The 13,344-nt window shown below is 45.0% G+C and overlaps 1 protein-coding gene across 3 annotated transcripts in view; it reads right to left on the minus strand.

The window, feature by feature from the left end:
* The window catches only part of CUNH10orf90 (chromosome unknown C10orf90 homolog), a 147,751-nt gene extending 142,579 nt beyond the window's left edge, over positions 1–5,172 (minus strand). The window contains exons 1-2 of one of the 3 annotated variants that reach the window (XM_031388634.1): positions 5,118–5,172; positions 1,160–1,220 (exon numbers count right to left, since the gene is read on the minus strand). In XM_031388634.1, coding sequence (XP_031244494.1) covers positions 1,160–1,201 — 42 coding nt within the window. In that variant the 5' untranslated portion in view covers positions 1,202–1,220; positions 5,118–5,172. The remainder of the gene's footprint in view (positions 1–1,159; positions 1,221–5,117) is intronic. The other 2 variants (XM_031388631.1, XM_031388633.1) reach the window with 2 other exon arrangements.
* Between the last annotated feature and the right edge of the window lie 8,172 nt (positions 5,173–13,344).

Consider the following 13,344-nt stretch of genomic DNA (forward strand, 5'->3'; position numbering starts at 1 on the left):
CACATGGCATGGAGCCCAGTCCGCATCATCAACTACGATGAGCTAACAGTGGACACCCTGCTGGGAGGCTGCTGAGCAACCTGTGGGCTGAACACAGATGGAACATAGCTCAGGGCATCTTGCATCCAAGCTTTGCTTATTTGGTCCTTAGACCAGAGAGGTTGACCACCAAGGCTGAAGGGAAATACTGTTTATTCTTTAACTGACACTTCCCAAGGGCCAGCTAGGTGACAGGTCTCCCAAACTGAGTCCTACAGACATTTGGTCCCAGTGTATTCTCTGAGCAGCTGAGATGAGGAGTTTAATACCATCCATCCCTAGGCACCAGTGGTCTCTACATCTCCCCAGGCCTCCAGTAGTGATAACCTAAAATGTCTCCAGAGATTACGAAAGTTTCAAACTTGCTGTATTTAAGAACCATCTTACAGACAGTCATATGCACAATGGAATGTCCCACAGCAGAGCATCTAAACCATGACCTTAGGTGGGTATAGGCTCTTAAAACATTTGGAAAAGTGCCATCCAAAGTGGTGCTCTTTCCTGGATGAGCATTTGGTGTCAGTGAGCTTGGTATCCTAGCAACTGCTCACTAGACTTGGCTGAATGCAAACATCACTCCTGGGTAAGTAACCTTGACCTTGACCCCTAAGGTTAACCCTAAAAGTCAGCAGGGCTGATCCACCATGAAGCAGCCATAGGAACAGAGCTCTCCGGGATGCCAGCCTCTGTGCATGCTAAGAATCAACCTTGTGAACCTTCAAGGAGCTGACAGCCTAACCTTTGGCAGCCACAATCTTGTCTGGGCAGAGCAGAGAGAGGCACCATTCACTTTTGTGTCACAGGCTCTCTGTTGCAACCCAGTCTGTGAAGTGAATGCACCCTTTCTTGCTTATAAAGAACTGTGTTTCCCCCCCACACCCAGGTGACTTTTTTAAGGTCACATGTCCGTAGTAAACCAGAAGAAGGACTGATAGAAATCACGATATCTGATATCCATGTTAAACTCACCAAGCTTAACAAATGTCTCTGTACCATGACTGTCAGCTAATGGAACTGGAAATCAGAGCGTATGTTCCAGATATCTCCCCAAACTACATGTATTTCCCCCAAGAAAAGGGTTCATAGGTAAATGGGCAGAGACACTCCCACCAACCCTTACCTTTAAGTCTACTTCAGTGGGCTTCCATGCTTCCAGGACCATATGCTCTCCCAGTGCTTGCCTTTGACAGAAACAGAAGAGGTTGCCTTCAGGAGCCTGGAGACAGTGGCTGATTGAAACCATAGCAACCTCCTTCTCACTCCTGAGCAGCATGCCTGCTCAGTACCCTTTGCTCACCTCAGCTTCCCTGAGGCACCCATTTAAAATATTAAAATCAAGACCCCCTTTGTGTTGACTCATGATAAGTTTACGAGTAAGACTCTAGAGCAAGCTTGAATTTATGTGTCAAAATTCACGCACCAATTCGTTTGCCTTCAACCTCTCTAGCAAGAGAAGGTAAGGTTCTCTGCTACTACACCACAGCCAGCCCCCTAACCTAACTTAACCTCAGTCCATAGTAGCTGATGATGGCTCTGTACTTGAGAGCAGGAGACAAGACTCAACCTCAAGGTTTTGCAAAGCTGGAATCAAGCTGTCAGCTGGAGATGCCCTTCAGTTGCAGTTAAGGTCTCCCTAGACACTAAGGCTTAGAGGCTCATTCAAAGAGGTAACAGGAAACACTTAATTCCTTTTGGATATAAGTCAGTGTTGCTGCCTGTGCCTAGTGGTACCTCTCAAGTCCCCACCATGCTGATTTTCAGTCTTCACTGACGGCACACAGAATCCCTCACTCTAAAGGTCTCTAGCCCTTCCCAGGGGTCACCTGTCTAGACCAGGTCTACCAGATAAGGCACCTTCTGATTAAACTCAGTCTGAGGAATGAATCATCTTACTATCACAACAGATAGCACTGCTCCACGCTCACAGGTTTGTCCCACATTTAAAAGGCATGTATACTGGGCCTATCAGATTCTTAGAATTCTACCTCTAAAGGACAGGAGAAGAAACAGATGGGGACAGGGGTGTTTGGATACTGAGTTGAGGAAACAAGGAACTCAGCTGTTCTTTAGTGGCTTATTTCACAAGGGGAGACAAGTCCAGCTACCTGGCAAGAAAAGAGGAAGTACACAGGGATGAAAAGATGAGGAAGTGAAAAAGTGAGAGGCCGGGCAGAGCCTTGATGAGGAGGTGGGTGGGGATTGCCTGAGGTGTGAGTGGAGTAAGAATGATGGATGCATAGCAGGGTGATGGTATTTCACTCAAACAGGGCTTTGAAAGAAGGGGGTGAAGAAGGCCTGGCAGTAGGAGAGATGGCTCAGTCAACAAAGTACTCGATATGCAAGAAAGAAGACCTGGTTTTGAGCCTCTGCTCCCATGTACAAAGTCAGGAATGGTGTTTCTTGCTTACAGCCTGGAAGTTGGGGAGGTGGGGACAGCTAGATCCTTGAATCCCATCAACCAATCAATCTAACTGTATTGTTGAGCCCTAGATACTCGTGAGAGATCCTGTCTACAAAAGCAAGGTAGATGGCTTCTGAGGAATGATTCCTGAGGACTCAGGCTCACCTGTACCCACATATGAACCTACACACACTCTCTCTCTCTCTCTCTCTCTCTCTCTCTCTCTCTCTCTCTCTCTCTCTCACACACACACACACACACACTCACACACACACTCTCACACACATACACATACACATATACACACCCCCACATTCATACATATACTCATACTCATACACATACACTCACACACACACATATACACTCTCTCATACACACACACACACACACACACACACACACACACTCACACACAAAAGCCTTGTAGCCATAGTGGAGCCAGAGGGGACCAAGGACACCTCCTCTAATTCCAAGCATGATTATTGGGGAAAGAGATTGCCAAGAGACCGTTGTGTGGAGCAGATGCAGGTTTGTGTCTTCCTGGGACTTAAAGTCAGAGAGACCAAATGGCATCTCCTGCTGGGATCCCACAGGATGCTAGCTTCCTCTGTCACAACTCAAATCTCCCAAATAGCCATCTCTGTGGGAAGCAAGAAAGACCATTCCTCATGACCTACCACACACAGCTCACCCCAAGCCCATGCTGGGCTTTGTGCTGAGTACCAAGCCTGTGCCAAGCCGATGCTCAAGTCTTACAAGAGGACACCCTGATCTGATCTGAGCTTAACAAATGTTCCAGAACAATCGGGGTCCAAACCAAGAATGCATCTGGTCAAAACAGTTTTAAAGATGTGTGGAAGTAAAGCTCAATAGGCAGGGGACAACGTGAGCAAACAGAAGGGCGGGCGTGTCTTGAGAAAATGAAAGAGAAGTTCATAGAGGTGTGACAACTTATCTCACAGAACAACCTGCTGGGTAGCTCTGCAGACAGATCCTAATGAGTGCTCTAAGAGCTCTGCCAACCAAAACCACGCTAGAAAGTGATTCTAGCCCTTATCCTCATTAAAGCCAACCCTTAGCATGAGGAAATCAATTTAGAACAAACCCTACAACTCCTGAAGTCACTCTGAGGCAGAAAGAAAGTTAAGTATGGAGCTGGGGACACAGCCAATAAGCACCTGCAGGGCCCCATGTTCCATCCTCAACATGGCAGGGAGAGGGAAAAATAAGTATGTGTCACCTCCTAGCTTTCTTTTAAAACTAAGATATAATAGAAAAGCAGGGGGAGAAAGAAACATGATAGTTCTTTTTAGCTGGGGACCCGCATATTGCAGGGATGGCTTTAGTCAATGATTTATTATAATCTTTAGAACCACAGGCAACTGTGTGCATCTAAAAAAAAAAATCTCTTTAAAAATTAAATAAAGCTAGGAGCTCACCAGGAGGGCTGGTGTTTCTCTCCTGCTTCACTCCACCATGCCAATCATGCTCTCCCACTTTAGAGAAGACCCAGTTGATGCTGTGTTATCACTCTTTTTAATTCTCTTGCCCAGCATACTTTATGCCTGCAGTCCCAGGAACTCCTTAGGGCAGGCACTTCATTATAGTTGCTGCCGATCAGCAGAGAGATAACCGACTCTCTACAGCACAGCTCCCAGTGAACCTTGGGTACAGGCTTTAACTTCCTGGGCCAGCTTTTTTAAGTTTCAGGATGTGAATGTATTTAAATGGACCCCAAGAAGTTAATGTATTATTACCCAGTTAGTGCAGTTTTATTTCATGGTAACATGATATAGCACTCAATGATTTTTAAGCAATAAAAGAAGTGACTTTAAAACTTAATTAGGAAAATTTAGAGACTATCTAAGGTTCTTAGCGAATTTCTGAAAACGGGAATGGTGCACTAATATTCAAGAGATTTATCTCAGGGGAATCCCAGGAAGGTTTTTTGAGCTCTTGCAAACCACTCTCAAGGGTGCTGTGTCTTCCAGACTCACTGAAGCTATCTGGCTGAAAAGAAGTTAGACAAGAAAGACACCAGGGTTCCTAGGAGAAGCAAATCCTGTATTACAGTTCCCTGTCTGGGCCCTTTGCAGAGCCCTATGAGTATCCTTGATTTTTCTCCCCCCATTGCTACATTAACCTCCTTGTCATACTTCCAGGCTCTCTCTGAGTCATTCAAATTAATGTGATCTCATTTAAAAGAGGAAAAAAAAAATAAGTGAAACTATTTGAGTCCTAATAGAATCTTTTCCAGAACACATTTTCTCAGCGCTGCCCTCCGCAATGGGGTGGCCTCCAATGCATTTTGATTCCTTCCTTCTGCATAGCCCCATCCTTGGCCCACAGCTTTATCCATTTCTATTAAAAATACATGCACTCACCAGCAGAAGATTGCCAAGAGAATAAATGTTGGGTTTGGCACCCGCTCCTCCTGAAGAAGTCACAGGCAGAAATAAGGAACCATTAGAAGCAGCAGCCAGAGCTGGGTACAGTCAGCCATAGGGCTGTCCCTGCGAAGTCCTTCCTGAAGATTGTAAGTGCTGGCTTTTCAAAGGTAAAAATTCTGCCTTCTTGCCCACCGAGGGCCTTCATGATCTACTTCCAACAGGAGGCATAGGTGAGACTCCCCAGGGCCAGGGAAGGCAGGCTCTGAGACAATGGGTCCACTTACCTAGGATGATGTAGTTTGGAACCCAGGCGGCCAGGCCGGTCTTGCAGCAGAGACTGCATGTGCTAGGGACCCACAGCCACAGGAAGCTGCTGGGATGTCCCAAGCCTGGGAGGAGGCTGAGGCTGAAGGTGACATATGAATAATGAATGAGAAGGATCTCACCTCTCCTCATTAGCATTCCATTCAAACTACTGAAATACAGCAGCGTCCATTTCTCTTCCCAGCTCAGAGGAGAAGTGCTACCCTTAGGGGATAGCCAGAGTGACTTGGGAAGAGGGACCCGGGAAGACCCTACCTGGGCTGACCCTCTGCAACTCTGGATCAACTCACTATGCGAGAGGGAATGTCCAGGGAACCTAGGACCTCAATGAAGCAAACCAGTAAGCTCGGGCCTCTAACCACCAGACACAAAGTCACGATGGGAATGGTGGTGCTTCAGATAGGGTCTGAGTACTTCCTGAAGAAAGCCAGCACCTACAGCTGGGCCCCTGGGAGCAAATCCCTGCTGGTGATTCCTGGCCGACTGGCAAACCAGGAAACCTCTCAGGAATGTTCCACACCTGGCATCTTCACCCTACGGAATTTCTGTAGCCCCAGCTTCAAAAATAACACAATCATTTTAAGGGGCCTGTACATACCAGGCCTCCTCAGTCCAGGCTTTCACAGCTGTTGTGTAAATATCCGGCCTGTAGGGGGAGACATAGAGCACCTTGCCCTGCCTTGATTCCTTGTCTACTCCTAGGTGTGACTTCAGACATTTTATCTGATATCAGTTGGTGTTCCAGTCTCTAACCTCATGTTTTTAACCTTAATAAATGGTTGTATTAGGAATGTTTGTTTAAATTGTTCCTCATGTCGACAGAAACAGTGAGGAGAAGTAAACAAACCGAGCCCAGCTCTTCTGGGAGGGCTAGGCTCTTACAGTGGTGTTGGTGATTTATTGAACAACACTCTGGGTAGCAAAATGTGTTCTTTTCCTTGCTCCAAATTAAACAGTAATAAACAGAAACTTAAACATTAAGAATCAACACAATAGAATAACCAGGGGTATATTTTTATACTCTTCATAAGAAAATAACTCAAAGCAAGACTTCATATTCAGAAGATATTTAAAAAAAAATAGACTATATAAAAGTTTGAGTGTTTTTTAAAGAAAGAATATATATATATATATATATATATACAATAAGAAAGAATACATACACACACACACACACACACACACACACACATATATATATATATATATATATATATATTGTAAGGCAGGCTAAAATAGAAACTAAAAACTGGCAGAAATGTATTAAACACATGTTAGATAAAAAAGACAGATTACATTAGTGCATGAAGAGTCTTTAAAATAGAAAAAAAGCAGAGGCCAGGAAGATGACTCAGTAGTTAGGAGTATTTGCTGGTCTCACAGAGGACCCAAGTTTAGTTCCCAGAACCCACATTAAGCAGCTCACAAGCACCTGTAACTCCAGCTCCAGGAGATACAGCGCCCTCTTCTGGACTCTCTGTGCTCCTGCATTGTGGGCACATACCCAGACACAGACACAGACACAGACACAGACACACACACAGACACACACACACACACACACACACACACACACACAAATGAAAATAAAATAAATCTTAAAAAATTGAAAACTAATGAAACAGATTAGTAAGTCTGAAGGAATGATAGATTTTTAAAGCGATGTGTGAAGTGGGTTTGTTGCAGGGAGTGTAATTGTGGTGTCCATAACAGATTCCATTCTGGATAGTGAGACCGGGAAAGCATTCTCTCTGAGCTCAGGTCAAGAATGAGTGTAAGATACCTTCTACAACATAAACATGCATTAAGCAATGAGAGTTTTATTTCTTCCCTCCTTCCTTCTTCCCCTTTAGCTTATTTTCTCTATTTTATCAGCAAAAAAATAATAAATTGTACCTTTGCAAATTAGGAACTGCCAATAAAAAATATATCATTGAGAATATGAAACTACAATCCATACTATGTAAAAAGTGTTTACAGTGCATATTTTCAGCAAGGAATTTGTAACCTGAATATATGGATAACATCTATGTGTTAGTAAGAAAAAGATTAATTTCATTCTTTAAAGAAAATGCATGTAGCCCAGGCTAGTCTCAAACTTGTTATCTAGCCAAGGTTGGTTTTGAACTTTTGATCCTCCTATTTCCTCCTCCTGGGCGCTAAGATCATCATGCACATATCTGACTCAAACAATCTAATTTTAAATGAAGCTGAACACAATTCTCTCAAAAGGGAATATCCTAATGACTAATAAAAGAGAACGTGCTGATCCTTGTTAATCATGAGGGAAAGGATAATTAAAACCCCAGGAGAAACCACCACGGACCATCAGAATGGCTAATATTAAAGTACTGGGAAGATGCCAAGTGCTGACAGAGATGCAGACATTCGATGGTGAGCTGGTGAGCTGGTGTGCTACCCACATCCATTTATCAAACTGTGTACTCTCTGTCCCAGCAATTCACTCTTGACTATCTGCAGGAGAATTCCATAGTAGATCCACTGAGAATAACCCCAAACTGGAAAGCATTTAGATGTTCAGCAACAATAGAACTTACCAATAAACCATACCTATCACACAAGTAAATAACACTTAGCAAGGAGCATAAACAATATGATTTCAATATTGCCAACAAGACAAGATCTAGAATTGTCCTAGAGACAAGCCTTTGTGCACGTCAGTGAGGCTGTTTCTAGATTGGGTTAATCAGGGTGGGCAGACTTATACTAACTGTGGTCAGCACCATGACAGCAGCTGGGGGCCTAGGCTGAATAAAAATGAGAGTCAGCTGAACACCAGTGTTCTCTCTGTGGATACACAGTGACCAGCTGTGACCTTAAACTGTGAGCCAAAGTAGACCTTTCTTTTCTTAGTTGTTTTTCCCCTGTATGTTGTCACAGTAATGAGGTAGGTGACTGGTACAATGAGCTACAATAATACAAGCATCTTGAAGTCATGGTGCCCAAAGAAGAGAACCCAATATCCTTAATCCCAGTTGATATAGGACACAAAACACTTCAACAGAAAGGAAAGGCTATGTTGGGGGTGGGTGAAATGGAGAAACAGAGAGACAGAGACAGACAATGAAACATACAAACACACACACACACAAACAGGCACAGAGACAGAGACAGAGAACCTGAGACAGACAGAGAAACACACACACTGGAGATAGACGAGAGAGAGAGAGAGAGAGAGAGAGAGAGAGAGAGAGAGAGAGAGAGAGAGAGAGAGAGAGAGAGAGAGAGAGAGAGAAAGAGAGAGAGAAAGGGAGAGAGAGAGGTTTCAGGAATGTCTGTGTCATAGTAACAGAGGTGTTTTCAATGAAGATTCATGAAACTGTACGCACAGGATAGGTGCATTGCTCCATATAGATAACACACTTCAGTTAAGAATGCCAGCTCTGTTCTACGCAGAGGCAGTTAGAACCACCCGTCTCAGTCAAAACAGCGCACCTCATATCCCTTCTCAGTGGACACAGCAGCCACTAGGTCAGACTTATCAGCTGATTGCAGACAGGTGTTTCCGTGAGATTTTATTCTGGAAGGGTTTTTGCAAATCTGTATTTCTTGATACAATTTTACATTGCGCAAATTTCATCACACTCTGTTCATATCAAAGATCCTTTAAAACCTTTAAGAGTTTCATGTGCATATTATTCCTGGCTAAAGACAAGACAAAAAGGAAAAGAAAGAGATTTCTCCAGAGCAGTCTCTGAAATGGGTGCTACTGTCTTCACATTATACTACAAATCATCTCACCAATAAAGAAGGATTGGTAAAGTGACAAGAGCCGGGCATTGTTATCAGTGCTCATCCTTGGAGTGACCCCATGTTGTGGGGATTGTCACCTCCATTATGTAGCCTGTCAATCTCTCCTACACAATAAGTAGGACACAAGCCCATGATTCCTGCCTTATGCTGTCATGATGCTATCTGGGAATGACCTTGGCCCACAGTGAAGCTGCGGACACGCAACTCTATCAACATGCTCTTCCTGCTCTGTGGAGATTTGCTGGGGGCACACACCTGATTCTTTTGAATGAGGCAATTTCATGGATAGTGTGAAAGTTGGCACATGAGAGGTGGGCACAGTAGAGACAAACCTCCAGGGGAAAGAAGGCAGGTTCTTCCTGTTGTGGTCCTGAGAAGCCCTAGCTGGCTCTCTTCTGACTTGGATATCCAACTCATCCTGGGGTTCTGTAAGGTTTGTATCTTATCCATTAAACCTGGTTTTTCCACAAGTAAATTTGAATTGTTTTAATCTGACTATGATAGGTGTTTGGGAATTCCACTAGGACAAGAGGTGTGCCCCTCACTCCTCATAAATAAGAAAGGTGGGCATGCATGTGCACTGTGTATGCACTGTGTATTGGAGAATGATCAGTGAATGTGTGTGAATGTGCATGCACCTGTGTTTTCCTGAACAGAGTCCCACCCTCCGTCTGTCCTCTATACATGTCCCTCTCTGCCCTCCAACTAGCTGTTAGTGACATTGCTGGTATTCTCCATGTTCTTGGTCCTGCTTTTCCAGCATTATGACTGACATTTACATTTGTAACAGGAGGCCCTAATTTACTTTATAAGGCACAACTACAGGTGTCTCACCAGAGAGTACAGGCACAGCTTGTCTCAACCACAACCCATTTAGACTGACTGCTGTGCAAAGTGGGAAGCTAGGAAAACACACTGTGCCTCCTATTGCTAGCTTAGCCAAGGCCTGGGCTATATGGCCTTCTCACAGCAAATCTCTTTACAGTAAGGGACAAGCAGAAATTTGTGTGCAGGGTCTTTCTTCTGAAGAACTCAGAGGACCTGGAAGGAGAAGTGAGAGGAGAACAGGAAACCCAACTGGAGAGTTCACTTGACCAGCATATGTGTGTTGGGAAAAGGGGAACCAGCAGCAGGACCCTCTGCTCTACTCTAGAAATACATCTAGCTAGGGAACCGGGTCGTGGCATCTAGGTGGATTTCCAGGGGTGTGGCTTATACTCCTGCTCCCTCAAGCCTCTCCTCTGTACCTACATGGCTGATTTGAAGTATCCAATGGCCTTCTTTACTCCACTCCCTCGGTTTCCTTCAGGCTTCCTCACAGTCCATATGAAATCTAAGACCACTCATGAAACCTGTGCCAAAGCATGTAGAACAAGCCATGTGGATACACACAACTACATCTGCTTGGAGCATCAGCCATAATCTTGGAAAACAGTGAAAGTGGGAGCTGGTGCCTCCAGGTCCCATTTTAAATACTGAGGTTACAAGAGAGACAGTGATCTTCAGGTAATGGTGTAACTATGGAAACTGTCAGAATAGGCCCACTTTCCCACGTCCATCTCTTCATTTTCTTCTTGTGTTTAGACTTCTTTCCTGTTTTTGAAATATCATAAAAATGATGGACTCTAGAAATGTAAGCAGTCTTCCATTCTGACTCCAATCATCTTCAGGATTCAGCTGGAAACCTTGAAACAGATTTCTTACAACAGGATAGTGTACACCACTCCAGGTTAAGAAGAGATGGGTGGTATCCCAAACTCACAGAATAAGAGACTTCTTCCCCAAATGGTTCAACATCATTCTTCATGATCTTCTTCTGAGTCTTGGTTGATACAATTGGTGCTTGAGGCTGGCTAAGTCTCAGCTGTGAAAGCTCTTTTACCTTTTGTTCAGTGATGCTCCTGTCACTGGGAAACAGTAGAACCCTCCCAGGTGGACAAAACTACCTTCAGATAATACCTGTTATTGAGAGGTAGGTGGTGTGTTTCATAAAAAGACCAGGATACATTTGGGAGAGCGCAATATGGTGAAGCAGGAGGGGTGCTTTGTTTGGCCCATGCTGAAGCATCCCTTCCCCCTAAGGTACCAGCTATTATGGCAGGTAGAGAATAGAGTTTATGTAGGGTATGGAAAGGGGAGTGAGAATGGAGTAGAGACAGAGAAAGACATAGAGAGAGGATGGGGAAAGGGAGAGAGGGAAAGAGAAGAGGAGAAGCTGGCCAGGAATACGTGAAGAGAGGAAGGGAAGTGGAGAGAGGGAGAAAGAAGTCAGGGAGAGAAGAGAATCAGAGAGAGAAAAGGGGCAGAGAGAAGTGGCAGAGAGAGTGGAGAGGGGCCAAGCAACCCCTTTTATAGCAAGCCAGGCCTACCTGGCTGTAGGTACAGCCTAGAAGAAATGCTAACATTAGGAAGACCAGTCTAGTGTGCTAAAATGAAATTCAGAACACTGTGTGTATGCATCTGTGTACATATATCCAAAGCCTGCAACTTGAGAAAAACCTCACAAGTGCCCCACCCAATCTCAAGGTAATTTTCTTTTATCTCTAAAACATTCCAAGAGAAAAATGATTATGAATTCTAACGCAGGGCTCAAAAGCCTTCCATCCTCAAACATCATCACTTTCTACCTGGGATTTTCTATTGGGAACAGAGTCTCAGTTGTCTAAAAGATCCTTATCCAATGTAATATTTCAGGTTTAAAAGTTCTGGGTTTATATTCTTAAATTGCATTCTGTTTCATATTTATGAGGGCAATTGTTATCATCTCTGTTCAAAGAGTCATTTCAGCACCTTCTGCTCAGCGTGGTAGGCAGCTTCTCTTATCATCTGGATGGAGTCATGCTCTGACAGAGCCTGGGATGGTGGGGGCCACCCTCCTAAGCTGGCTATGCAACTCAGTTCACCATGGCTGGCTAGAGTTTCTCTGTTCAACCTTGCCATCCTTTCCAGTGCTGAAGGACCACCAAGGACACTTTCTCAGTACAAGTAGTCCATGCTACCAATTTTTTCTGGTCCCAAAAGTCTCACTGAAGTGGTAATCAGAGATTCATGTAAATGAGCATACCTCTCCAAAAGAAAGAAACAAAAAATAGCCAGAGTGCTGATCTTCCGAGCTGCCCTGCCTGCCCAGTGAGCATCGCCATCTTGGTTGGGGACCAGATCAAAAAGGAAAGGCATGTGCAGGTTGTAGACACGCCCAATGGCACATGGAAAATACCAAGCCAAGCCAGCCTGAATGTCCTCATCTAGGATAGACATCCATCATGGTTGCTGGCACAATGTCCTTCTGTGGTCTTTAATAGCATGAGTGACAGAGATCCCAGCTACTCAGGCAAGAATGATAACGGCAGGGATCTGGATAAGTCTTGTATCCTTGAAGGGAAGATTTGGTCTTGGATCAAAATTGGAAAGGGGTGGGGATGGGGCAGGCACAGAAAAGAGAAGGCAGCAGAAAGAGAGGAGGGGAAAGGAGAAATGGTGGGTCAGAATCATGTATAAGTCAAGTGGAAAAAAATATCAAAGGGCACATCATAGTACTAATGCAGACGATGGGTGAAGCATAAGCCACCCAGGAAGGGCCAAGCACAGTCAGAACAGCACCTTGCAGTGCCAGGCTGAGGCGCTTGACCCTTGTGCCCTAAGTTATTGTCTGACCCTTGAGGGTCTGTGGATGACATCCCCAGCTGCAGCAGCATGACCCTGGAGCTAGACAGAAATGTAAATTCTCAAGTGACCCCCTCGCTTGCTCAGACCTACACATCAGATATCCCTCAGTGGATCCAGAACCTAGCGATTCTGATGTCTTCTAAAGTTTAAGACACTTCCGGCCTGACCCACAGAGTCGCTTGATCTCCATGCAGAAAAGCAAGTTGTTATCAGAATCAGGGCAACTTTTCTTTTTCTTTTTTTTTCAGGTACAAAAAACTATGAAAGGATGTTCTCTCTGGTGAGTTTCTGAGACTGGAGCAGCCAGCCAGGAGACACAGGCCCCACGACTCCCAGGGGAGCCGCAGGGCAGCAGGGACAGGATCCTCTCAGCTTCCGAGTAACAGAGGAGGATCAGCGTCCTTCTCTGCTCCTTCCCTGCAAGTGGAGGGCCTACCTCCAGGGAACGCCTTAAGCCAGAGACCTGGGCGAGATCCGCCATTTTCTCTCTGGTGAGTTTCTGAGACCAGAGCAGCCAGCTGGGAGGCACAGGCACCACAATCCCAGGGGAGCCGCAGGGCGGCAGGGATAGGATCCTCTCAACTTCCCAGTGACAGAGGAGGATCAACGTCCTTCTCTGCCCCTTTCCTGCAAGTGGAGGGCCTACCTCCAGGGAACTCCTTAAGCCAGAGACTCTGGTGAGAGCCGCCATTCTCTCTCTGGTGAGTTTCTAAGACTGGAGCAGCCAGCTTGGAGGAACAGGCCCCA

This window comes from Mastomys coucha, unplaced genomic scaffold, assembly GCF_008632895.1.
Source record: "Mastomys coucha isolate ucsf_1 unplaced genomic scaffold, UCSF_Mcou_1 pScaffold21, whole genome shotgun sequence".
Taxonomy (NCBI): domain Eukaryota; kingdom Metazoa; phylum Chordata; class Mammalia; order Rodentia; family Muridae; genus Mastomys; species Mastomys coucha.